At 37.0% G+C, this 26,042-nt stretch overlaps 1 protein-coding gene across 1 annotated transcript in view; it reads right to left on the bottom strand.

The window, feature by feature from the left end:
- The window catches only part of CNTN1 (contactin 1), a 205,478-nt gene that overhangs the window by 39,679 nt on the left and 139,757 nt on the right, over positions 1-26,042 (bottom strand). Inside the window, exons 4-14 of the mRNA XM_059471530.1 lie at positions 22,476-22,605; positions 19,660-19,832; positions 17,624-17,719; positions 16,553-16,759; positions 15,216-15,312; positions 14,881-15,062; positions 13,605-13,729; positions 11,484-11,601; positions 9,713-9,863; positions 9,076-9,203; positions 7,443-7,618 (exon numbers count right to left, since the gene is read on the bottom strand). Of these exons, the coding sequence (XP_059327513.1) occupies positions 7,443-7,618; positions 9,076-9,203; positions 9,713-9,863; positions 11,484-11,601; positions 13,605-13,729; positions 14,881-15,062; positions 15,216-15,312; positions 16,553-16,759; positions 17,624-17,719; positions 19,660-19,832; positions 22,476-22,605 (1,583 nt within the window). The remainder of the gene's footprint in view (positions 1-7,442; positions 7,619-9,075; positions 9,204-9,712; positions 9,864-11,483; positions 11,602-13,604; positions 13,730-14,880; positions 15,063-15,215; positions 15,313-16,552; positions 16,760-17,623; positions 17,720-19,659; positions 19,833-22,475; positions 22,606-26,042) is intronic.

Below are 26,042 nucleotides of genomic sequence, written 5' to 3'. Positions count from 1 at the left end.
CTATCTGTACCTAGAATTATTAACTCTAAATGAGCTCACATGAATTGGTTTGATCCTGCCAGTAAAGAATTAGTTGAGTGGTTGCTAAAACCAGAACAGATAATCCAACAGCTGTTGAGGTATGTTAATGTAAATGTGACTATAGATGTTTTCTTGCTATAGACATCAGAGACATAGGGACAACACTCCCAGTGCAACACCACTGTCTTATTCCTATTCACCCGAGACCTTGTTTTGCTGTATAAGCCATAGTTACAGATAAATAAAAAAACTCAGCAGGATAATGATGACAGTCATTCCCACTAAACAATCTTTTCCTTCAGTGAGCTATATTTATATGTAAAGGATATACAATGTTAATTCTACACTTGAGATGTGGACCGGGAAATATTTCCAAAAAATGCATTATTATTCTTCTCCATTCAGCATACCACTGAAAATTCCTGAGGACATTGTGCTTTGTACCAGCATCCCTTTGGTAATGGGGCTTGTTATATCACTTACAACAGCAGAAAAAGCCTAGGTACTTGCTCACTTATGCTCATGGCTCACAGCTTTATGGCTGATGACAAAAATTCACAATATATTGCAAACTACATTTCTCTTAGTAGTGTTCACAGTTGGCTTTCTTAGCTTCTGCTATCTAACTACAGATGGTACGTGAATTTTGGTAGCCTCATAAGTCTCACAAGCACAGTCAACTGCTTTTGCAGAGTATTTTTTAATTCTAGCAGAGAGGTTGGCAGATCTTCGAAACTAATTACAATTCTTTGTGCTGTAAGTAGAACAAGTTTCCTCAAAGGCTTCTGCCAGAGCAAACTGCTTGTTGGCTTCACCCTCAGCATTATATCTTCTGCTTTCCTTCCCCTCCTTGCTCCTAACCACTGACTCCATCCATCACATTCCATGCTCACTAAGTTGTTATTATTAGGCCATTGCCTCTAAATACTCCTCCAAACCTACCCAAAATTGGGTAGCTTTGGAGTAATACTCAGAGTCATTTTCAGCTCACTCATGTCTAAAGCACTGCCCTAATGCATCAAGGCACTGAAAACAGTGCATTGAGACAGTATCTTGAGAGTCCTGGAATTCTCTTCCATATAAAACCAGTAAGCAGTTGATTTGGTTGGTCATGCTTCATCAACAATCACCTGCCACCTTAACACATTCAAAAACTGTACTAAATGAGCTCACTAAAACTCTGGCTTTGTTCTAGCCCATAAATAACCTCTTCTTCCTAATCACTGCATAACTGAGCTTTCCTATTTTGATTTCCACAATCAGGTGACCTCTTCATTAGGTGAGGGAAAGGCTGTGGATGTTTTCTGATGAACTCTAGGAAAGCCTTTGACACCATTTGCCACAGCATTATGCTGGAGAAATTGGTTTCCTATGGCTTGGATGGGTGGATTGTTGCGGGGAAAGAAAACGGTCTGGGATGGTTGGACCCAGAGAGTGGTGGTGAGTGGAGTTACATGCAGCTGGCGCCTGGGCATCAGTGGGGTACTCCAGGGCTCAGTGCTGAGGCCAGTCCTGTTTAATATCTTTACTGACAATCTGAATGAGGGGATCAAGAGCATGCTCAGTGAGTTTGCAGATGACACCAAGTTAGGCAGTGGTATTGATCTGGTGGAGGGCAAGCAAGGCTCTGAAGAGGGATCTGGACAGGCTGGATCAATGAGTCAAGACCAATTGTATGAAGTCAAGGCCAGGTGCAGGTCCTACACTTGGGTCACAACAACCCCAGGCAGTGCTACAGGATGTGGGAAGAGTGGCAGCAAAGTGGCCTGGTGGAAAAGGACCTGGAGGCGCTGGTTGACAGCAGCTGATCATAAGCCAGTGTGTGCTCAGGTGGCCAAGAAGGTCAATTGCATCCTGGCCTGTATCTGAAAAAGTGTGGCCAGCAGGACAAGGACAGTGATTGTCACTCTGCACTTGGCACTGGTGAGGAGCCACTTCAAGTACTGTGTTCAGTTTTGGGTCCCTCACAGCAAGAATGACATCAGGGTGCTGGAGCAGGTCCAGAGAGGGGCAGTGAGGCTGGTGAAGGCGCTGGAGCACAGGTGTGATGAGGAGCAGCTGAAGGAACTGGAGGTGTTCAGCCTGGAGCAGAGGCTGAGGTGGGACCTTATCACTCTTCCCCTAAAGTAGTGAGGTGGGGTTGGTCTCTTCTCCCAAATAACAAGGGAAGAATTTCTTCATGGAATAGGCTGTCAGGTGTTGGAACAGGTCAGCCTGGGAAGTGTCTGAATTATCAACCCTGGAGGCATTTAGACGTGTAGGTGTGGCACTTAGAGACACGGTTTAGAGGTGGACTTCACAGTGCTGGCTTAACAGTTAGACTTGGTTTTCTTAAAGATCTTTTCATCCTAAACTGTTCTATGATTCTCTAATTGTATATATTTTACTCCAATTCTTCAGTTCTTTTGAACTTTCTATTAATTTCCTGGTCTACACCTGGGGCAAGGCTAAGCACAAGGAGGATTACCAGGGAAAGCAATGAAGAAAACTCAAAATTAAAATCCTTGTATATTTTCTGCTGCAGGTAACAGTGGAATCATAGAAACATAGAATAGTTTGGGTTGGAATACAGATTTTTACAATAAAACTAACTGTCTCCGTAGCAATCTATTGAAGCAGGGGCATGCAGTAGAATAACTTTGTCTATCCATGTCAGCCAGCAAACTGCAATTTAAAATAATGTACAAAAAACAGGCAGCTGTAAATCTTTTCTAATATGACTTTTATAGTTCAACTTGTTCTTTGTTGTTCATAAACTCATCAGTTTTGGAGGAGAAACAAGCAAAGTGTTTTGGCAAACACTGTCTGCAATCTAGAATTCATCTCACTACTTTCAGAAATCTGCAGTGGGAATTTTGGTATCTGGACCAATCACCTTTAAAAATTAAATAAAGAATCAGGCTCTTCCATTTGTGTTGCACTCATTTAAGCGTGAAAAGTATTATGTGTCATAAGAATATTATGTGTCATTCTAGAACACTGTAAAGCTTTTTGTACTTCAAAGAGAGATAAAGTAAGAGGAATAATATTTGCATAAGGAAAAAGCAAGCTTTTCAGTATTCAGAGAAGTCTACACTACAGCAGGTTAAGCACAAGATAGCTGCAGGGACAGAGGTGGTTATGCACAGACACCTTGGATTCAGAAGCTACTTCAAAGCTGAATAGAGCCTGAGCTGTGGGTCCTGCAAGTTCTATGCTGAATGTATTTGTCTGCCTTTGTGCCATGTCCCTGCACTTGTGAACACTGGAGAGAACACTGCAAACTCAGAATTCACACTTCAGAGTCAGTGTGGACTCAGCAGGTTTTGCTTCCTGCTCTGTAGCACTCATGACACTGAGGTGTGTCAGCCTCAGCTTGAGAAATGCCCCTTTATATGAGAAAACATAAGGAGGTAGCAAGTCAGTTGTCTCTATGACAAAATTCATCCCCTGGCTTTACTGTATCTTTCTATCACCACTTACTCATTTTTGTATACTTAAAGAAGAAAGCTTTTTGCAAGAAGGTCAACTTCCTGAACACTTGTACAGCTATTCAATTTAAAGATAAAATGGTGATAAAACTATCAGGGTTTCAGGTTCACTGATATAAATTAAGACAACTAATAAATAATGTAGCAAACAGAAATACTAACGATATGGGAAGTTGTTTAAAATGTATTTGTGTCATTATGTCACTAAGACAACTACAGCCTAAACTTGAACTCTTCTTAAGCCTACGTGCAAGTTTCTGACTTGAACCAGTTAAATTATGGAGTTCCTTTTCCCGACTATCCATATGAATAGACTAGTGGGACTCAAAAGTTTAAAAAATTACTCTTTTTTTTGTAATGAACTTAAAGGAATATTCCTTTTTGGATCCTTTATGTATTTTTAAATATAAACATCTTAAAAGTAATCTTTTCAATCTTTAAAAATATATGACAAAAACCAGATCTATAAATAACAAACAAACATTAGAGTTTTCCAGATTACTTGAAGAGCTGTATCTTTTTGGGACTTGAAAAGATCAGTTAATGTTTAGTTCCTCAATCAAATAATCAGACGAACAACCAGATATAAAAGTTAAAACTAATCTATTAAATAGTAAGATTCTGAAGATTCCATTTGACTCTTTGGAAGCTAACCAATTCTTTTTTCTCTCTTTTTTTCCCCCTTTACATACTGCTGTCACAGGAAATGAAAACAGAACTGACAAATGTCCTTTTGAGAAATTAGTTTTAGTATTCATGTAATGCAAATTAGCTTTGCCTTCAGCAATGATGGAGATACCAAAGCTTGCATTTAAAGAAAGAAGAATTATGCAGGTGTTTACCTGAATTTAATTAGCATTTCATTATGTCTATATGACAATAACAATAGTATTATTTTGAGAACTGAAATTACTGTGGCTCTATCAAGTTTCAGCAACTTGATCTGCATAGTCGCATAAATTAATAGAGATATTATCAGAGGGATAGATGAGGATCCTTCACCAACAGGAAATTATGCACATGCTTCATATACCCAGTAACCTTAATATTCACAGTGCAGTATCTTTTTCTTTTGTGTTTGTGAAGTGCTGGTGAGCACGTTTCAAGCTCAGCAGCTCGGGATGCTGCTGTCAAGTGTAAACCAGCTCACTCTTTACATCCAGGGGAGCCTGAGCAAACCTGCCACCCAGTGACTTCAGCCCAGAATTGCCAGGGGGAGGGAAACTGGCAGGAGAAAAGAGAAAATCCCTTTGCTTGCCCAGGAAGGAGAAAAACCCTTAATGCTACAATACAGTAACAAATGAAGAGAAGAGAAATACAGAAACTACATATTTGTCTTAATTATATCCTACATAAACCATTGCATTGGATTTGCTGAATTTGTTAAAAATTCTGCATTTGTTATTACTTAAGCACTGAAGCACCTAATACCTACAAAAGCAGACTTCAAATGCAATCCTACTGTCTCCTCTGTCCCAGATAAAGACCAAGACACCTGTGGAAGAGTAACAAGGACTATTTGCACTTGCTTTGCATTTGAAAGCCCAGAATTAAGGCTTAGGAATGCAAAACTAGAAGACGCCTCTGCTAAAAGAATTTCTACCAGTTTTGACAGATCAAATGCAAAGCAAACCAAGAAATATCCTTCAGGAGGAAGGATATCCTTCAAGGTATCCTGAAGTGAATTAACTGATATTTAGATCTAAATTACTTAAAGGCCTAAGTGAATTAAGAATTCATCTTCTTTTGAATTCTGCAGAGTATCCATCCCTACCTCTACTGAAAAAGGAAACATTCCAGCACAAGATTCAACACCCATATGAAGAGAAGCACCTCATTCTCTCCCTCTGCAGACCACAGATAGTTTGTAGAGACCAAGGTAGTCTAGAAAAGTTAAGGTTATTTGGTTCCAAAATGAAGCACTTCAATAAAGGACATAAAATACTGAGGAGATAATCAGAATTCGAGATCAGGAGTCCAGGACCACTGGCCATCTGGAAGACGAAAGAGGTAGCTGGAAACTAAATTGTCAATCTTCTAAGAGATTACACATTTTCTGAAGGCCTTATTTGGTCCCACATTTGTCAACTTGAAGTGCTTTGCTAGAAAGTGCCTTAAAAGCAGGATTAAAATTCAGAGTTAATTTCCCCTAAAAGAAAAAAAAAATCCAGTTTACTTCTATTTTCATTATTTAGAGGAAACCCCAAAAGTGTGTATCAGGGATATAAAATTTTTTGCTCAACATGTTCAACACATGACCCATAGATGGAGTGCTTTCTCTTGCACTACAGATAAAGCCATTTTTACCTTCCTTCCACACCAAAATAACCAATTCATTAACATTTCAACCTGCTTTTCTCTTCTATGGGACAAATTTCTTAGTGTGACAACTGTCAGGTAGCTTAAAGCAATCAACTAAAAATCTGACACAGACTAATTTTATTTGATCTTTTACAAGGAGTAGGTTTACTGGGGCTTTACTCTTTAAGCTCTTGTCTGACACTCAGACTCATTCTAGTCTTTATCTAAGGACAAACTAATACAATCAGGAGGCAATTCAAGCTTTTCCAAGGTATTCCTACGCATCAAGTACTCTATAGGAGTGTAAATACAGACCTATCACAAGTGTGACTTAATAGCCATTTGCAGGAAATGTTTTGAAAGATGCCAGTGTACTGGAGAATAACTACATACTTACTCATTCCTGAGGCAACGCAAAATACACTGCAGACTACTTACCACCCTGCTACTGAGTGTGGACATAGCCTGTCAGGAGATTTACTGCAGAAAGGAGGGTATGTCTTTGGGTTTGAATGTTTATCAGCTGATCTTACCATACTTCTACTGGCTTCCTGGACAAGGACATGTTTTCTCACTGAAAGGGAGCAATGTGGCTTCTTAACTACATCTTACAATGTACATCTTAAGATGTACAATGTACATCTTCTTAACTACATCTTACAGCAAATGAGAAGGTTGAGGCAACTCTTGACTCCTCAAAGGGCTGTTTTGTTCCAAATCAGACTAAAATAGTTACACTTTCAACATATTTTCACATAGAGATAAACAGATACTGAAAGCAAAAAAATGAATTTCTTGGTCCATGGAAAATCAGATAATATTGCCAGCCCAGGAGAAGGACTCTTCAGGGGGCACTGGTACATCATTTTGAACACAGAGCTGAAACTAAATGTGGTCCCTGGTGTTCCCAGACACCACAACTACCATCAGCAACTATTTCTCTCCATACCCACTGTTTCTCTTGGGAGCACAAAAAAAAAAAAGGTATCTAAATATGAGAATTTTTGAATATTTTAAATCCAGACTAGCAGAATATTTACACAAGCAGGCAGCTTGGAGATTGCTGAATATTAGGCAAATCAGCAGGTGATTAGACTTAACAAGAAAGGATTTCTAATAGAGATATTAATTTTAAATAAACCTGACAGAAGACTCTAAAAACATAACTATACATGCAAATACGAAGGAACTATGATTGTTCTACATGCCAAAATGAGTGTCTTTGTATTAACTTGTTTAGCCTCCTCATTAACTGCTCCTCTTCAGTGTTTACAAACTGTTTGACTCCTACCCACCATCTGGCCCAGCTTCATGCCAAATTCCAGAAATACTGATGATAAAAACATGGGTAAGTAAAAATTAATGCATATGCAAACTTTTTTCAGGTAATTTGCACCCTGTTTACAATCAGGCTATCTACCTTACCAGCTATTTTCAGTAATAATCTGAGGTACCAAAATACTTACATCAATTTAGATATCTGATTTCAGGTATCTGCCTGCAAGTGTCTCTGTGTCTGTAAGGTATCTGAATTGTAATTATATTTGATGTTCTTGGCCTACTGGCCCTGAACCGACACAGGAAAGACAACTATTCACAACAAAGAAAACTAGGCTTTCATGTATTAAATAAGGTTCTATAGTATCTTACCATAACATTCCGCTCATAATGTTCGTGTTCTTTCTCAAAATCTATTACAAAGCCATTTAGAGACCAGATAAATGTCAGGTCTAATGTGGGATCATGGGATGCAATGCATTGCATTGTAGCATTCTCTCCAACGGTGACATCGACATTCAACGGAGCTAAAGTAATTCTTGTAGCTTCTGTGAAGTTAATGGCAAACATGGAGAATTCCAATAAATAAATATTTATTAAAATATAAGCTCAGCTTCATAACTGTTTGATCGTACATTAAACCACTCCCTCAAAGTCTAGTTCACGTTATTCACACAACTACATTTCAAAGGACCAAACTGAAGACGATAAAGAAAGCATTTTATAACTAAAATAGCTGGCTTCTGTTAACTCTTTAAATCTCTGAATCACATTACAACTATTTTTATTCATTGACTCTGTCTCAAGTAGAAAGAAGACACATAATGAATCCTACGTGACTTGTTTCAATTATAATATTTCCTATGTTTTAAAACTTGTCTCTGTAATAAATGAAAAGTTCTACTTGGTTGGGCCAAGTCAGATTTTCATTACAGCCTTGCAGGGATTATGATCTTAATTTATCTATTGAGAAACAATATAATAGATGCATAACAAATTGTGTAAATAGCTACATGTGAAAAAGAAGAGAAAACAATACAAGAAAAGGAAGAAAGCACATCAGCATGGAGCTGTCATGTCAATCCAGCATGATTTCTGGAACAGAGATTAAAAACCAATTTAACAAAAGACTCTTCTACTAGCAGTTGTACTTCACAGACATGGGTCTTACAGAATGCTGTTCCTGTCCTTCCTGTCTGTAGTCTATAGTTATTTAGTTATTTGACATCAGATTTTAAATACACACGGCTATCATTACTCAATCAGTAAATAAAAATACTGATAAAAGAAGGTAATTTAGAAGTGCAATCATATATATATATATATGCCCTCATCTCACAAATTTCATGCATATTTCTTTAACAGCAATGCTCTCTCAAACATGCTTATACCACCACCACGACAACAACAAAACCACCACCAAAACAAACTAATAAATGAACAACCAAACCAAACCCCCTACAAAAAAACAAAAAAACCAAAAAAACCCAAAAAAACAACAAAAAAAAAAAAAACCCCACAACACTAAGGACATCAGGACAACAACAAAACCACCATCAAAACAAACTAATAAACAAACAACCAAACCGATCCAAACCAAACAAAACCCCCTACAAAAGAAAAAAAAAACACAAAAAAAAAAAAACAAAAGAACCCCCACAACACTAAGGACTTCAGGAGACCCATTTATCCGAGTCATGGCCCCAGAAACACACCTTAGCATAAGTGCTAAGCTACTAAATAAAGGGAAATGCATTAAAATATGTCAATTTAATGGATCTTGTTCACTAATCTCTTATGGAAATATCAACCCTAAAAACTGAGATGCAGTGTTAGAACTGATGCAAACATACCTAGTTTCAACTGAGCAATATGCTTTAAAAGCATCAATTCAGTGTTAATGAGCAATTAAATTAGAAAAAGTAGTGCAATGCTGGAACAAAAATTAGTCATTTTGAACTAAGGGATTCTGCCCAAAACAAACTATTGCAATTCTGAGGCTTACCTGTCATTTCTAGAACACCAGTGCTATTGGCTTTTCCTCGGTTATTTTCTGCAAAACAGGTGTAGCGACCTTCATCCAGCTTTGTGACATTGATAATTTCCAGGCTCCCATCATCCCAGATACGTATGCTATGGAAAGTGCAAGAGAAATTAAATTCTATATTAGAAAGCAATGCTTCCTATTAGAAAGCAATGCTTCCTGTAGAACTGTGGTAAATGAAAGAACAAACCACGAAAATCATTTGCAAGCTCACATCTATCTACTGGATTTATAAACTCACCTGCACTAAAAAATATTTAAAGAGACTGTGGATTAGACTGAGACATTAGATCTAGACATCAATCTCAGATTGCTGGAGCAAGAGAATGTACTTCTATTCACTTGTACTCATTCAAGTATTTTTCTTAGAGTTTTATGGTACAATTCAATTCTTAAATCAGACTGGGTAAAGTTGGATACCCTGCTAACTCCTTGAATCTATACTGCCAGCAACATTTTGGCATATTATTTTCCTGAAGTTATACATTCTCCTGTCCCTGAAGTCTGCAAAATGGAGAATCATCCTATGGGATAGACAGACAGATACATAAGGTTACACTTTTAAGGCTCAAAGTGTTCACTGACAGTCAGTACTAACCGGCTCCCATTTACAAGCAATTCTGTTCCTTTGCTCCAGGAGAATTTTGGCTTAGGAGCAGCTTTAGGCTTGCATTCAATGATTACACGCCCCCCTTTAGCTGCTAGGATTTTCTTCTTCATAGGGTTGAATTCAAAAGTAGGAGGTGAAGCTGAAAGCAAAAATTAACACAAATACTGCTGTTAGTGATTTTACTGCAAAACAGAATTTGTTTCCAACATACAATAAAAGACAGAACTATTGAATTGTTTACAAATGTTCATTATGCAGACTAGTGAGAAAAGTACTAACGATACAGAGATGTACTTGAAGTATGTGCTGATCTACAAGAGACATGAAAAATCATAACGTAGTTTAGTGCTGTGTTACTCTAGAGGTTTCTTTCTACTGATTTCTGAACTTTCATCTGAGTTTAATCTAACAAGATCAAAGTCCACTGAAAGTTCCTCCGTTTCAAAAGGCCTTTTGATCAGCCCTAATAAAATTCAGATTCCTGGAGATAAATTTCTTTAATAAGTTGCTCACTCAATCATAATTCCAAAGAATAGCTGGGTTTACTTTTCAGTGGTTTTAACCCTCTCTACAAACTAAAATTGCGCCCTTCTTATTCTTTGTGGTTTTCTGTTTGGCCAGCTGGCTGTAGGTGCAGTCTCAGATGTACAAGAGTATTGAGATGGGACTGTCATAAGCACCACACTTATGTCTCTGAGGTCAGATCTTTGCTTACTAATTTTTCCTTTATTTGAAACCAAATGAAAGAAAATAAAGCTTTTCATTATTTTGCACCTTGGCATATCAGCAAGTTAATTATGCCAGCAAGTGTGCGCACAGCCTGAGGAAATAAGGCTATTGTTTAATTACAGAAGTACAGAGCAAAACTCTGACCAATATCTGCATATCACCAACACTGAATTTTGAAAACGCACATTTAAAAAGTGCTCATTTTGGGTAAACCAAGCTGGTAGTGAGTACATAGTAATGGAAGACCAATGTAGATTGAAGCATTGTTGCGCAATGGGTTGGGAAAACCAAGAATAGTTTAGTTCTTGGGAAAGTCTGAAGGCAAGTGTGAGATGGAAAGAACAGCAACTACCACAGGGAAATTTAGAAAAATATGTCATACAGTCAGCGTGTCTGCTCTAATGAAATCAGTAAAAACATCAGAAATTGTTTAAAGGCTGAGAAATTTGGATCTGAGAGTTGAATTTTCAACAGGATGCTCCTCAGGAAAACACAGTGGACTCGTAACTACATTCAGCCATCAAATGTGCTGTGGGCAAAACCAGACGTTGTGACTTCAGCGTAAGGGGTTGCAGAATGCAAAATCAAAGGGGAGAACAAAAATGAAGAGCTTCAAAAGCCAAGTAAGTGGAAATATGGTTTCTTAAAAAGCAGATTTTGCATCACAGAGGAGTGATCGTATGTGAGCAAAAATGAAAATGCTTCTTAACCAGTTTTGCAAGCTTAAAAACTTAGGCTGCAACTCCATGTGCTTCATACAACATCAGCACTATCAGTTCCTCTGAGGGGGAACATTAGGAAACAAGCATCATAAATACAAACAGAAAACATGCCCCACAAGTTGGCAAATTCATTCCTCAAGTTGTTGTCAAAAACCAGCTAGAGAGCTCAAATAAACCCCATCTCACCTAGATTGAGTGAGAGTTCTCAGCTTCATCCTCACAGGAATCTGTTACCAAACAGTACTTGCAAATATAACTGCTATCTTACTCAAGCCTGAAATAGTAAATAGAGAAATAATCCCACTGACCCACAATCTTCAGTTCAGCATTTGCATAAATAATTCCATGCGTGTTTTCTGCTATACACTGGTACATGCCGGCATCGTCAAAGGTCAGACTTTGCATTCTTAGTTCACCTTTCCGGAACTAAAACACAGAATCAATAAAATAACAAGATATTAAGACATTAACATAAACTACGTAAGCTGAAGAATCCATACCCATCCAAATTATTTTTTTTTCCTTTCTCAGTAACATTGGGTTCACCTTTTTCTAAAGAAAGAGTCATTGCAATTCAATATCTAAGTTTCTGGGAAAGTTCTAGTTGAGTGTCAGTAGAGAAATTTACTCTCCAATCCCCTGTTATCATATCAATGCACACTACTGATTCAGAAATAAGCAAGGCATTAAATTAATTTTATGCACATAAAGTTTGTTATGTCATGCTCACTCATCAGTGCTTTCTGTTGTTACATAATTTTATAACAGGAAAAAAGTCAAAGCAAGTCCCAGTGAGGTAGGAATTTTTCAGAAGATTCCTCTGAGAGATAGTACAAACTATTTTGGTTTTAATGTAAAAAAGCAAAAATCAGTAAATCAAAGTAAGGTAGTTAAGGTGAGGTATTTTGTAAATGTAGATGTCAATCACTTTTTCAAAGATCATGTTAATGTGTTCTGTTTTCTTGAGAAAATTAAACTGAAAGCTTTAACTCTTGTATCTAAGTGCTTTGGAGTGCATGGGGCAGTGGAAGATTAAGAGAATAGTACTTAGTTGAAAAGAGAACAGATTAAGGGAAGCATATTTTCTGACTATTTTATGTGAAAATGTTTTAATCAGATTTCATACAAGGAATCTTTGTTGTACTCTAAATGAAAGGTCTAATTACAAGTTATCTGATTTAGAAACAAATTATATTTTCAAGGCAATTAACATTTCTGCTGTCTTTCATTTGGAAATCATCTTATCATCATAGTAACACGCAGCATAATCTTCTGGTGTACTACTGGAGACTTGCACACTGCGTTCTGCAATCCAGTATGCAGATTTTGTTAGTGAAAGCCAAGTTCAGTGTGGACCAGCAAGTAACTCACTTGTTAAAATATTTGTTTGCAATAACTACCAAAACTAGAAAAGAAGCATTGTTTTTCCTGGTTTAAGCCACCTTCATATAGCAGATGGTGATATCCCTTCTCTGCCTCCAACATCATACATTCTTCTTAAGATACACAGTCAAAAACCAAGCTGCCTCATTGTCTGTTATGTTTGTTTGCCAAGAGTCACAGCTCAGCAGATGCAGAGCTCCACTGTGCCCTCGTATTCTCTTGGGTTTTTAATGGCTTTTCATGTAGTGTATGTACTACACTTTGAATACACTGTTGGAATGCCTGATAAGGTTTTTCCCAGAGAAGTTGTGGATCTTCCATCCCTGGAATTGTTGAAGGGCAGGCTGATGGAGTTCTAAGCAACCAGGGCTAGTGAAAGGTGCCCCTGTCTGCTGCTAGGGGGCTGGAACTAACAATCTTTAAAGCACCTTCCAACACAAATCATTCTATGATTCCAGGATACTAGGAGAAAAAATTTACTTTGTTAAAACCAAATATCCAATAGAATTAAATTATCAAACAGTACTTCTTTAAACTTCTTTTAAACATCACCTAAATATTTGCAACATTCTTTGTCTAGAAAAAATGTGGAAAAGTAGAGGATAAAGACCACTGATACTTAAAAAAATAATCTATTTTCATATCTCCACTGACTTTTTTTAAAGACACGTTCTTCTATTTTTAAAGACACATTCATGTTTAATACAGTAAAAAGGATTAAGTTTGAAGAAAAGATGACATTTTTTATCCAGAGTGAAGAGCATTTACTTAAAAAGGCCTAGAGAAAAAGGGGTATCTACCTCCTAAACATGTGGTCAAAAGTTAAGTTGATAAGTCAAAGCTGAATACTAAACAGCCTGAAGAAATAAGAGAAGATTGAGATGAAACTTTTAAAAATAGATTTTAATGCCTCATGCAAGTGGCATCAGGAAATATTTAGATCATTATAATTAATTTTCCTTTAACCTTTTACTAATGCATGCTTCAAAACACTGTTTCCATGAGCTAACCACTCAAGCCAGTGTTACCTACAGCAATACACTCACCGAGGCACCATTCTTCAGCCACCTAATTGTTGGAATAGGCTTGCCCGTAGCTACACAAGGCCAGTACAGGTCACTGCCTATATCCCTTTCTGTGTCATTGATATGTTCTACCCACTCAGGAGCAGCTGCAGAATAAAATACATGATGCATTGTAAACATAGCACATACATATTTAATTAGCATTATGTTGTATTAATTCCACTGCTTTTTCCATGATACTTCAACAGGAAACTCAAAGTAATGATGATAACTCAGCAATCCACCAGCAGAAAAAAGAAGTTTTTGTCTTACTACATAGATTCAGAAAAGCCTCAAACTATTTTTTATGAGAAGAAAAGATGGAATTGAAATAACGGTTCCTGAAAAACAGAAGAGAAGATATCACTACTTATATTGATCTGTGGATAATTCTGTGTGAAAATTACTCAGTAGCACCATGAAAATGATAGTTAAATGACATGAAATTGTGCAAAATGTACTGAAAGGTTCTCCAAGAAATTATTCTCTTGGTGCAAACACCCTAAGTAAGAAATTAATATTGAAACAGTCCAGCATATTTGCTTTTGCTAAGCAAACAAACCAGTTTACTAGCTTTACTTATTATAAGCAGTAATAACCTTGTCACACTAATTCTGAGTTTGATCTTCTGTATTTCTAGCACTCAACCAAGGATCTTAACTCAGATCTTCTGCATAGCCAGTGAAAGAGACAAATCTTCTGAGGGTGCTTCAGATTCTATGTGTGACCTTTTAATATCATGGTTTTATGGCATAAACCTCAGACAAAAAGCCAAGTTACTTGGGATGATTTCACTATGAGCAGTAAGATACAATTTTCAGTTATCTAATTTAACCAAATGCAAAAAGGGAAGTGAGAGAGGATGAAGGAATAAACTGTGCATAGCTAATAAGACAGAGTGCTAAGACAGAAAACACAAAATAAGAAAACAAGAAATCCTAACAAACCTCATGGTCTCTTTTTCTTCCAGAAATCCTTTCACTTCAAGTACTATAAATTGATTTAATTTACATTATGCATAACAGGTAACACAGAACTGTCACATAGGATATACCAAAGTGTATATACCAGCTCTCCAACCAGACAATTAATACATAAATATCATGCCTGACATTTAATGCAACAATTTTGATTCTACTCTATTAACTTGAAAAGCAGTGTATGAGGAACCAACACAGACATCAACTGTGAAAACACAGACATTTCTAACCTAAGTAAAGGCAACACAGATCATCAAGAATAAAATTGTTCTTCCTACCTTGTACATAAACTCTTGCTTGGTGTTTATCTTTTCCTTTATAGTTTTCAGCTTCACACTCATAAAGCCCTTCATCTTCATACTGAATATTGAAGATCTTAAGTACTGCACCAGACATGCTTATCTCAGCAGAGGCTGGCAAGGGTTCAAGGTATTTACTCCATCTGAGCTCAGGAACCGGACTTGAAAAGGTACAGTAAAGTACAAATGAGTGTGTTCAAGAACTGGCAGTTAAACTGCAGACTACAAAAAGAGCATTTGATCATGAAATATGTATTTTCATTCCCCGAAATATGAAAGCAATTCATGCTGTACAATAACTAAAACACACTTACTTTCCAAGAGCAAAACACTCCAGTGTCACGTTTTGTCCCAGGAGAGCGTACGTGTCCTTGAACTTCACCTTGATATCAGCGGGATACACTTTTGCTCCTAATATGAAAAACAAGATTCTAAGAAAAGGCATGTCAGAAAGTTATAGAGCTACTAAAATTTACACAGTTCAATAAAACTTTTCTTAAAATGCCAGACAAAATCCTTCCTTAAACTGCAACAGCCTGTCAATTCATAAAGTCTGACTAAGCACTGAACTTTTACTAGTAAAGCATAAGTGTTTTACTCAGCAACTAGTTATCTTTCTCTGGATGACTAATCCCAACATTTTAAACAAAATTTCTAATTGCTTTTAAAGCATGATGATGTACTCTATGTGTGGGTAGACAAAAACCTGAGTCTGTTTTTTCACATGTTTTATACTGGATGGAATATTTTTAATTATTTTGAATTTAGGCTCAATTTTCTCTCAGTAAGGGTATGAAGGAGCTAGAGCAAGCACATCTACAATTTAATGAGTGCAAAGGGATGTCAAATCTCCCTACTAGCAATCCCTGTAGGAACTTTGTTCCTACAGGGAACTCCCATCAGTTCTAGATGAAGACGACAATGTGAATACTGGAATATTTGGTCAAAGATCACTAATTTGAAATTACATTAATTCAATCAGTAATATGGAAAATTGTACAAATAAAATTGATGATCAGTTTATGAGAACCTAGTGACTGACAGTCTGAAGTGGCAAAAACGAATTTGGTTCCTATTTAGAAAACGTGCAGTTCCCCTTAAAAAAATGCCAGAAAATAATCCAGTAACACAAAGCCACAGAGGTGCCTTAGGAGATTGACTGAGAGACACAAAGCTCCCAGGACACTGTTGGATGGGAAATTTCATCAGGGTAAAAGGATTTTCCTCTTTCACGGGGGATTTTCTGGGGGAAAAGAAGTAAATCTTGATGCTGTTCATCAACATTTACATGAAGTTTCTACTTTTCAGTCATACTCCTTTGAACCAATGCCAAGACTAGAAAAGATACTGAAGATTTTGGGATCAGGGCCTTATCACATAAAAGAAATGGAGATTGTGGGGATAAGAATTCTGTTCTCAATGATCTGAAAGGAAATGTGTGAATTAATCAATGGAGATTTTTTTCACAAAGTTTTCACTGTGAATAGGAATGATTTGTACCTCTGCATCGGAAACACTGAGTAACATTGTGCAGTAGCCATTATAACTTGCCATATAATTCTCCTTACAGAAACGAAAGTAGCTATAAATTAGCAAAATCACAATACAAACAGTTAAAATGCTGTGCATAGTATTTCCAATAAATACTTACGATCAGATTGCGGAATAAGTGGAATAAATTTACTGAATACACTCTTTGTTATGGAAGGGCTGGACACAAAACATGAATAATTGCCCTTATCTGATGCTTCCACATTTGCAATGTAGAGATTGCCATTTGTCTGTGACACAAATCGTCGTTTGTCCAAAGCAATGAACACTGGGAACTCATTTAGAAGCCAGCGATAACTGAGGTCATCTGGAGGAAGATACTTCAGTCAGTATTAAAACCCAACACTATCAGCTATTTAAACCACAGAATACCGTCTGTATATAAAACACTTGAGTCTAATTTCTAGGTTATAGATATTTTCTTCAGAGAGGCAGCTATGCAGACAGATTTATGCATGTCTCAGCAGCCAGCTCACTCCTGACTACACTGAACACTGGGGCACTGCTGCTGTCACTGCAGGTTACTGGGGACCTGGCTGCAGTGTGCACACCTTGCCCTGGGCACAACCATCCCACAGGAACTGACTGGGATGGGATGAGAGAGGCAGCTGGGTCTTGACCGCATGCAACTGAGAAGCTGGGAACTGCTCAGCAGTTTTGTGATTTAGACAAGACCTTAGAATATTTTATCTAGTAATATGTCTTCATTCTTCAGTTCCTTAGAGTGCTTAAATGGAGCATGAAAAGTAAATCATTACTCCATTTTACAAGGTAAAAGAGATGCTAACAGCCAATTTGATCCCTCATGATGGAACTCCAGATGCTTAAGATTATGGTTATAATCCATGCAGAGCTCTTCAGTAGTTAATGATGAGAAAAAGTCCCTTCCAGAGAATAACTAACCTCATCTCTGACCCTCTGGGGTGCTTCAGCTGTTCCATGATTTTGAGAGAAGCCCATAACCGTAGCACTTGAGGGACTTTACTAGGTGCAATGAACAGTCAACATATGGTCAACAATACACATTCAAAACAGCAACCTAACCTAAATGGTGATTCTCAAGCTGCACAAAAGTTACTGTTTAAGTGAATATAAAGGAAACTTGCAAAAAAAAAAAAAATAAACTTTTACTCTTCAGACATTGAAAATGAAGCACTTTGAGCTGAATTACCTGGGTAGTGATAAGGGGGATCACAAAGAAGCACTGCCCCAACACCTTCTCGCACTTTAACCTCGTAACGTTCCTCAGGTGGAAAGGGATCCAGCTCTAGTTTTTAAAAACACAAGGGGAGGAGAAGACGGTTTTTAACTACAGTAACTTTTTATTATTATCATCTCTTTCTGTCCTGTAGCGATTAGTATAGAAATACACCAATGCATGGCAGATAGAAACTAGTTGACCCCTAACGCCAGTTTTGCCTATTTTTCATTACCGATGCATTTTTTGCTATTTTTGTCATCATAATTTTAAATACCAGGGAAAAGAAAAAAGTGATGCAGACTTTATCTCTAAGAGTAGTTAGGCTTAAAAAATTATAATGAGTGTTAAGGCACTGGATCTAAAAATTATGTACAGTATTCTCAGATGGACTAATTGATGAAGCATATGAGAGAATGTGGGTTCTGCTCCACGGTTTCAGTAAATTTGACAAAACAACAAAATTAAAGCTGGTCAAGACTTTTGAACTTTTCTAAATGGTTGTTGACATTTTTCAATCAGTTTATGCATAAGCAAAAGAAAAAAACTTACACTAAAGATCAGACATTTTCTCTCCTAATTTTAGCAACTCTATTCAGTTCTTTAGAAACATTGTTTGTAGAAAGAAATGTTTTTATAGGTGATCATTAAATAGGAGAAAGGAAGAAATACAACAGTATAAAGAAGAATGAAAGCAGACACTTTTTCTACAGATATTTACTAGTTTCCAGTGATCTTTTCACTATTCCTTGCCTCTTTACCCTATTTTAGTTTACATATTGAAACACTGTATATTAGGGTTCTGTTCTACATAATTTCTCAGTATACTATCAACATGAAGCCAGTGAGCTGGCAGGCAGAAGGCATACCTCAGACTGTTTTGGTTCTATTTTTTTTAAAATCTATTAGGTTTCTTGGTTTATTTTTTTTTAATCCTATTGATTATTCAGGACTGACACGACCGAAGCCTGCTTTAGGTACAAATAAATATCCCATAAATGAAATGTTGATGTTTTCTCCATTAAAAAAAAGTAACAACCTGGCCTTCAATTTTTTTTTCTAGAAGCTACCCTGGCTAAATACAGACTAAAACTATATCAATGATGATATGATCCTAATCAGCTCATTATAGCTTCTGACTTTCTCTAATATCTGTAGTCCCACAGTCTCACAAGTATTATCAGATAGCAGAACTTTTCACTAAATGTCTGATCTTCTACAGCAAGGAATGAATTCTACTTATGGAGGCCAGTTAAAAACAAGAGGAGCATCAAACCCTTAGTGTCAGGGCACCTACGGCTTTGTGAATGGATCACAGTTAGAGTGGATTCCTTTCTTTTGGGATTCCTTTTTGTACCTTCTGATGATAAAATATATCTGGGGAAAAGGCAACTTAAGTCAAAATTAAACAGAAATCCCAAACACTGTCTTAAGTCCATACAATTTTGCATTATTCTTCATTTAGTACATCAATTTTTTGTAATTCAAGTATTTGGTCATATGCAGGTCTGTACATGTACATATCCTCTCAAGACTAGCTCATCACTGTCATAAGTTGATAGAAATTTCCCCCAGCAGGGTTTTTTCGCTGTAGCCTAGGAGTCAGGGCATACTTTACTAGCAAGTGCTGTGCCTTGCCCCTGCGGCTGTGCTTGCCCTGCACCTCATCACCATATGCCCTCACTCAAGTCTTTCTTCTGTGATCCCTCAGGTCCTACCATGATTTTAAGAGAGTCTGGACATTATTATCTCCAGATCTGGCTCCATGAGCTTCTTCACTTCATAATTTAACAACTACTCACTGGGAAGGCTGCTATGTCATGTCAGCTGAATGTAAAGAATATAAAATGCTTACAAATTTATTTTGTGTCGACCTCTGCAGACTAAGGCACTTAAGATGCTGTTTTTACAGAGTAGTACAGATACAGCACACGTCAGCAGAATACACCGCAGTGTAAAACATTGGGCTAACCATAATTTTTCTATATTCTGACATAAACAACACTTACGTCCAAAACGCAGAGTGGCTTCACTGCTTCTGACAGTTCCAAAGACATTTGACACTACACAGACATATTTTCCAGCATCCCTTGATTTCTCTGGATTATTGATAACAAGTCTGCCTCCCACCATGCTGTACCGCTCCTTTGTTAAGTCAATATCCCAGTTGTTGAGTTTCCACCTATTAAAAAAGAAAAACAAGATGTAAGATTGGCCCCAAAAAGCAACCTGGTAAGAAAAATGATGTGAACAGTAACTCATAAATTCTGACAAACTATGCAGGAAATTATTAATATACTTCTATACAAGTTTTAGGTTTTCCTTCAGCAAGATGCACAGATTTGAACTCCAGAGGTCTCTTAAACATAACAATGTCAGTTCTTCCTTCTTAGAGATGGGACATACTTTGTAAACACATAGTTGCTGGCCAAGCAGTAAGAGATGCTTGAGCTGGCTGTGAAGGAGCTAGCCAGTCACCAAACACACAGATTTTAAACATATCTCAAATAAATATCTAAGTTCAGACTAGATAAAAATATACTCCTTCTGCACTTTTAAAGTATGGGGCAATGAGAGTTTTTTTAAACCTGCTGCAGATAATGAAAATGCTTCATAAAACATAATGTGCCAGTAAAGTCAGTGCAAAAGCTGTGGCATCCTTCATAAAAGACCTACTTAAATTGCTGGACACTCTTCCCTGAGTAATGGTAAAACCCCACAGCCAATTCACTGAATTACTGCAACTTTCACTTCAGGGATTAAGGGAGAAACTGGCGGCCCAGTTTCTTATTTTAAGAGAAGTTAAAAAAGACGGAGTGGATACCAGTGCTCATGACTCATATTTGTGCCTGTTACTGTGTCCACAAGAGGGAGCCTGTTACCTTAGAAAGAAGCTGCCTGGCTCCTCTGCGCAAATAGCACAGATGCAACTTAATTACATTTAAAGATCATAGCCTTATTTCTGCATAAATATTTTCTTTTTTCATAAGGTAAGGTTAGGTATTAGTATTTAACAATGATAATACACACACCACCTGTTCATTCACTATTGAACATATACCAAAATATGCAGAGTTCTCATTTGGAAGTGGAACCTGCTATTGTCACAGAAATAAACAAAAGACAAAAAACAACAACAACAAAAAAACCCCCAAACCACAAAAAACAAAAAAAAAAAACCCAAAACCAAAAAAAAAATCAAATGAAATAGAAGAATTTTAAAGATGAAACAAATTTTGACCTTATAAAGTTCTAGAGGTATCACTTCAGTCCTGTTAGACATACTATATGTCAGTGTTAGAAAAAATGAATACATCCTCTATTCAGAAATATCTAGGTATAAATGTGCTAAGGACAGCACATCCTCCAATGAAAATGGCGGGAAGGACTTATTTACCTCTGAGATAGAAGAATTTTGACTCATTAACTGCTAGAGGGATGAGATGAAGATAACATATTGAGGCATACTAAAACTAATGTGTCAGGAAATCAGAAAAGTGGCTTTATTCTGTACTGCAATTATCATCACCTATCAGTGCTAATTGTCAGATCTGCTCCTAGACACAGAAGTTCTGGAGGTGCAATGCAATTCTTTGAGTGTTTCTGCTAGTTCAGATTTTGCTGAGCCCACAATAGATAAAGAAGAATGTAAAAATTTATTTAGAACCTGTAATCATCTATAGATGGTGTGTTTACAGTCTTGCAGACAGAGCTGGGGGAGTCTCTGGACCAACTGGAAGGGATGGGGAAGTATAGCAAAAGGTATAAAATCTTAGCATATGTAATCTCTCTAAGCTTTCCAAGCATGGCAAGAGGAAGTGAGTGCAACAAAATGTCATATTCTGTACGGTGCTTCTGTACAGGCAGACAACCTGTCAGCAGATTTTTAAAAGTGGCAATGAAGATGAAATAAGCTGTTTTAATGGAGGAAAACCATAGTTGACCACAACACTGTAACAGATTTAGAATAATAGCCAGTAGACTTGATTGGTTTTTCTGTTCTAGAAACCAGTCTGGGAACACACATAAGTGAGTATTGGGGCAGATCACAGGGTAATTTACTGAAATGGATCTCTTTTGCTGGCAAGATATTGTGTCTGTCTTTAGTACAATTATAGCACTTTTCTGCCTATGATCAGGTTATAATTTAGTCACAGTCTTAATACTCATAACCTTAAGTACATTTCTCTTCACACTATGAGCAGATAATGGCTGACAAACTCATATTAATGTACAACAAATCATTGCTTTCTGCAATAATATAATTACTGTGAAAGAAGTCCTGTGAGAATCTGTATTAAAACTAGCTGAAATGTTTTTTTCAGAATGAAGCTTTTTATGTCTTCAGTAGCATAGATGACACATTTTTGACCACTGCCCTGCAACACAGAGGATGCAAAACCAACATGGGATGTAGAATATCCATGTCCAACCATCAGTACTTCTTCTTTCAAAGCAAAATATAATAAAAAAGCCATTCAGAATCAAAAAGAACAAAGACTCAAATCTATACTAACCTCAGCCTAAGCTGGAAAGATAATCTCTCAATTTTTTTAAAGGTCACTTTTTTTTTAAATTCACATATGGAGCAGTATTTCTTTCAGAATCTGAAAATATTTAATGCAATATACTGTTTTTAATACTGATTAGACATCTTGGCAAATTGAATCAAGGTTGAGTCTCAGTCAAAAATTGTGTATCTGCACTTTTTTTCCTGCCTTGAACACTTTTCTCCAACTTTTTAACACAATAATTTAATAAAACAATCTGAAATAGCTGCTGAATAAAATATGCAAGATTTGTAAATCAAAACAGTAGGTATTACCTGTAAGTAGGAAAAGGAACTGCTCGAGCTCTGCAGTTCATTGAAACTTGTCCATCTGAAGATTCTTCTGGATAGATGGTATCAATGGGTTGCTCCTCAAAAACGGGTCCATAACCTTTGTTTCCTTCCTCTGAAAACAGAATAGAGTTTCAAATTAATCACTTTTTAACTAGCAGTCAAACTGAAGATAAATTTGCATCACACATTCAAGAATCAAAATGTGAAGGCAAAATAGTGAGTCACTCAAAGTTAAATTCTATGTGCTTCAGCAAAACTGGAGCAGTACAGGTAACAAAAGTGCTGTCTATGCTTCACTGATTCATGCCTTCTGAGAACCAAAGTAACTCACACTTTGTTCCTGTAATACTACCTTGTGTACCTTCTCTGATGAAATTAATTATTTGTCATGTTTAGGCCAGAAGTGGAGATAATTAGGAACTGAAGGCAAGTCCCTTAGGAGTACAGTGAGAGCAACTTACCTCACAGAAACCAGCAAATTCTGATCAAAAAGGCTCGCATCCAAAACAACTACCTATAGTTATTTCTGATCTTACAGCCTAAACATCTCCAATGATTTTATGTACTTAGGAACAATCTTTACTACATCAGACTAAAAAACCCTTATGTTGGGTGTCAAAACCAAAAACTATATTGTTTCCAGATCACATTGTCCTTCCTTTGAAGCTGAGCTATGTATTAGCTTCTGCACTCCAATATACAAATTTAAAAAGGTCCTACACTGAAAATAATTTCAGTTTGGACAGCCAAGCACTTAAAGGTAAATAAACGTAAAACAGGTTTCAACACAACTCGTATTTTTTAATCTTTATCCTTCATTTGTGGATGCTGTTGTAAAGTTGGTAGGGTCTGCCCATCCCTTCTGCAATCCCTTCTCCTTTATCTCCTTCAAGCATACAAGGTTGTTCTTTGGGGTCTAAGAAGCAAGACTAAGAGCAAAGGTGGAATGCTCTGGGAAAATTATTCTCAGTAAATCCAGGATGTAAATGGGTTTTTTTCTGTGAAAATGTCAAATATGGATTCTAGGCAGAGAATGACTCTGTGAGGAGGCAGTGGATGCTTCATATAGATAAAATTTTGAGACAACACAGTTGTCTAATTCTCACAGTCTTGTCTCTTACTGAGACTGAAATAATCTGGACACTTGTAAGCAAATTCATGGGAGAACAAATGAATACATGATTGCTAACAGGTTCACTTTCCATTCAAGTTCAGAGCCTTGCTTCAAATCCTAGAGATGTCAGAGACTTGTAAAATGACTGCAAGAATCTTGTAATACAAGGGAAACAAACAAAACAAACTCAATTTTAATCAATAAGATCCTCAGAGATGACTGAATAATTTAAATCTAAAGCAATGGTTAAGGATGGAAATGATTTTCAAAAGCAATGGTTAAGGATGGAAAAATCCTATCATTTTGCAGTAGTGTCTGCTGTCTATAAAAATTTGCTACATGTCTTGTAATTTAAAAATCTTCTCAGATCAATAAATAAACTGCTGGTGTAAAAGATGAATCTTCTTAAATCAAATGATTACTTTGTACTCCTACCCTTAAAATCCTATGTTTTGTCCTAAAACATTTTAGACTAAATTAGCCAGTTTTTAGAATCCTGTAAAAGAGGAAAGTGGCTCTCTATATATCTAAGGAATGTGAATTATACCAGTGTAAAAATACCACATATACATAAAATACTCTTTCTGCAGATATCTTTTTTGTTGTTTTAAAATTCCCTATTCACGGATGGACACTGTATTACAGTACTAGAAGAAGACTGCAGATAAAAAGAAACTTCCCTTTTGGCTTCTAATTGACGGTAAATGGTAAAAAAGTTACCATTTCCCTTGAGGACAGGAGCAGGTAAGGAAGATACTGTTACACTGTGAGATACATAGTCAGACAACTTATTTTTAAAAACTATTTCATGTAATGAGAATTCTTTCAAAGAAGCAAAGAAGAGCAGCTAGAAAGGCAGAGCTTTTGAGCAATGGTCTGCTTTCTTTCATATTTTAAAGCACAGCACAGTATAAAAATCTACATATTGCTAGACCAAAAGAAGAACTAATTTCAGACTGAAAAGGCAAGATTCACATACTTGCTCAGAGACTGGAATGACTAAGCCAGAAACCTGATGGCATGTTCTGTGCAGTTCTTAAATATGAGTACAGAATAACAACAGTCTACAGCAGCAAATCTCCATATCATATCCAGCTGACTCTTCACCTTAGGACTCAAACAACGTTACAGAGCACTTAGGCATTTCATGGCATGCATTTTTAATGCTGCCAGCACTATTAATTATACTGAGTGAAAGCTGCTTCTCACACCTATCAAATGTGCTTTATAAAGGCACTTCTGCTGCAATCTATTACGAATCTGGTTTCAGGTGCCTGTCTGCGCAGAATAAGATGTGCACACTGAATTTCAGGTATGGCAAACAATAAACCTTTTATTCTCAGCCACAAGACCACACGTGGACCAGTGATAAGAAACAGCACATGGGAGAAAAGAGAAGAGAAAGGGGCTGTGAAAGGATCTGCAAGAAACGTTCACACTTTAAGAGAAGTACCACGATTGTGGGACAAAGTTTGGAGAGTGACAAAGGGAAGACTAAGAGTACAAGGAAAAGCATCAGCTCACTGAAGTTATGCCTACATGAAAAGGAAAAGTAGAGAAAGAAGAAGAAAATGGATGTATTAGGCAAACTGAGGATGTGATGAAGAGCACATTTCCTATGTTTGGATCCTGCTTTAGACAAGAGGATGGACTACCTGACCTCTCAAACAGTGCCCTATGTTTTGGGTAAATTTCTTGTGATTTGTATTTTAAATTGCAGCAGAAACAATCACCTGACTATTAGAGGCATTCTTCAGTGAATTCTGAAAACAAGACCCAGACCTTTCAATATTGCTAAAATGTATTAGGAAGTCTGTAAAAAGGTCAAGAAAATCTTTCCTCAACTGATGAGACTACGGATCCTGTATAAGAATCTTTCCCTCTGGAAGGTGGTCATATAATTCATTCTCCAAGTGACATTTTCTACTGAGTCTTCTCCTTCTCTTTCTGTTTCCTGTACACCTATCTATTTCCCTGGTACTCAACATTACCAGAATTGACTGCCTGAGACAGTTGTTGGGTGTATTGATCTACCTGCAAGTGTTGTATCCAATTACATATATTAACAGGAGAGAGGGACAAAGATCTGTTGATGTGGTGCATGGCTGGATTAACCTTGCGTGCAAAAGGGTGCTGCACGTAAGAGCCCTGGAGTCATGCATTATCAGTTTAACTAAGTTGTCAGGCTCTGCATTAGCCTTGCAAGACCAGAAACCATTTGATATTTAGAAGTAGATATTCTGTTTTGAGTATGTCAGAGAAATGAGGACCCACCCGTGTCTGAGAAGCTCATGCTCAAAAACAAGATGGTCTGCAAATGAGCCAAATATCTCTACCAGGCATGCAGGAACAGAAAATGGCACTTCCACATTTCTGAGTATTGTGATCACCAAACACATTATGATTATTTATTTATTTATGAATGTCAGACACTC

The sequence above is a fragment of the Ammospiza nelsoni genome, chromosome 5 (genome assembly GCF_027579445.1).
Source record: "Ammospiza nelsoni isolate bAmmNel1 chromosome 5, bAmmNel1.pri, whole genome shotgun sequence".
In the NCBI taxonomy this organism is placed as follows: domain Eukaryota; kingdom Metazoa; phylum Chordata; class Aves; order Passeriformes; family Passerellidae; genus Ammospiza; species Ammospiza nelsoni.
The sequence above is the reverse complement of the archived record's forward strand: the minus strand, read 5'-3'. Positions and strand labels throughout refer to the sequence as shown.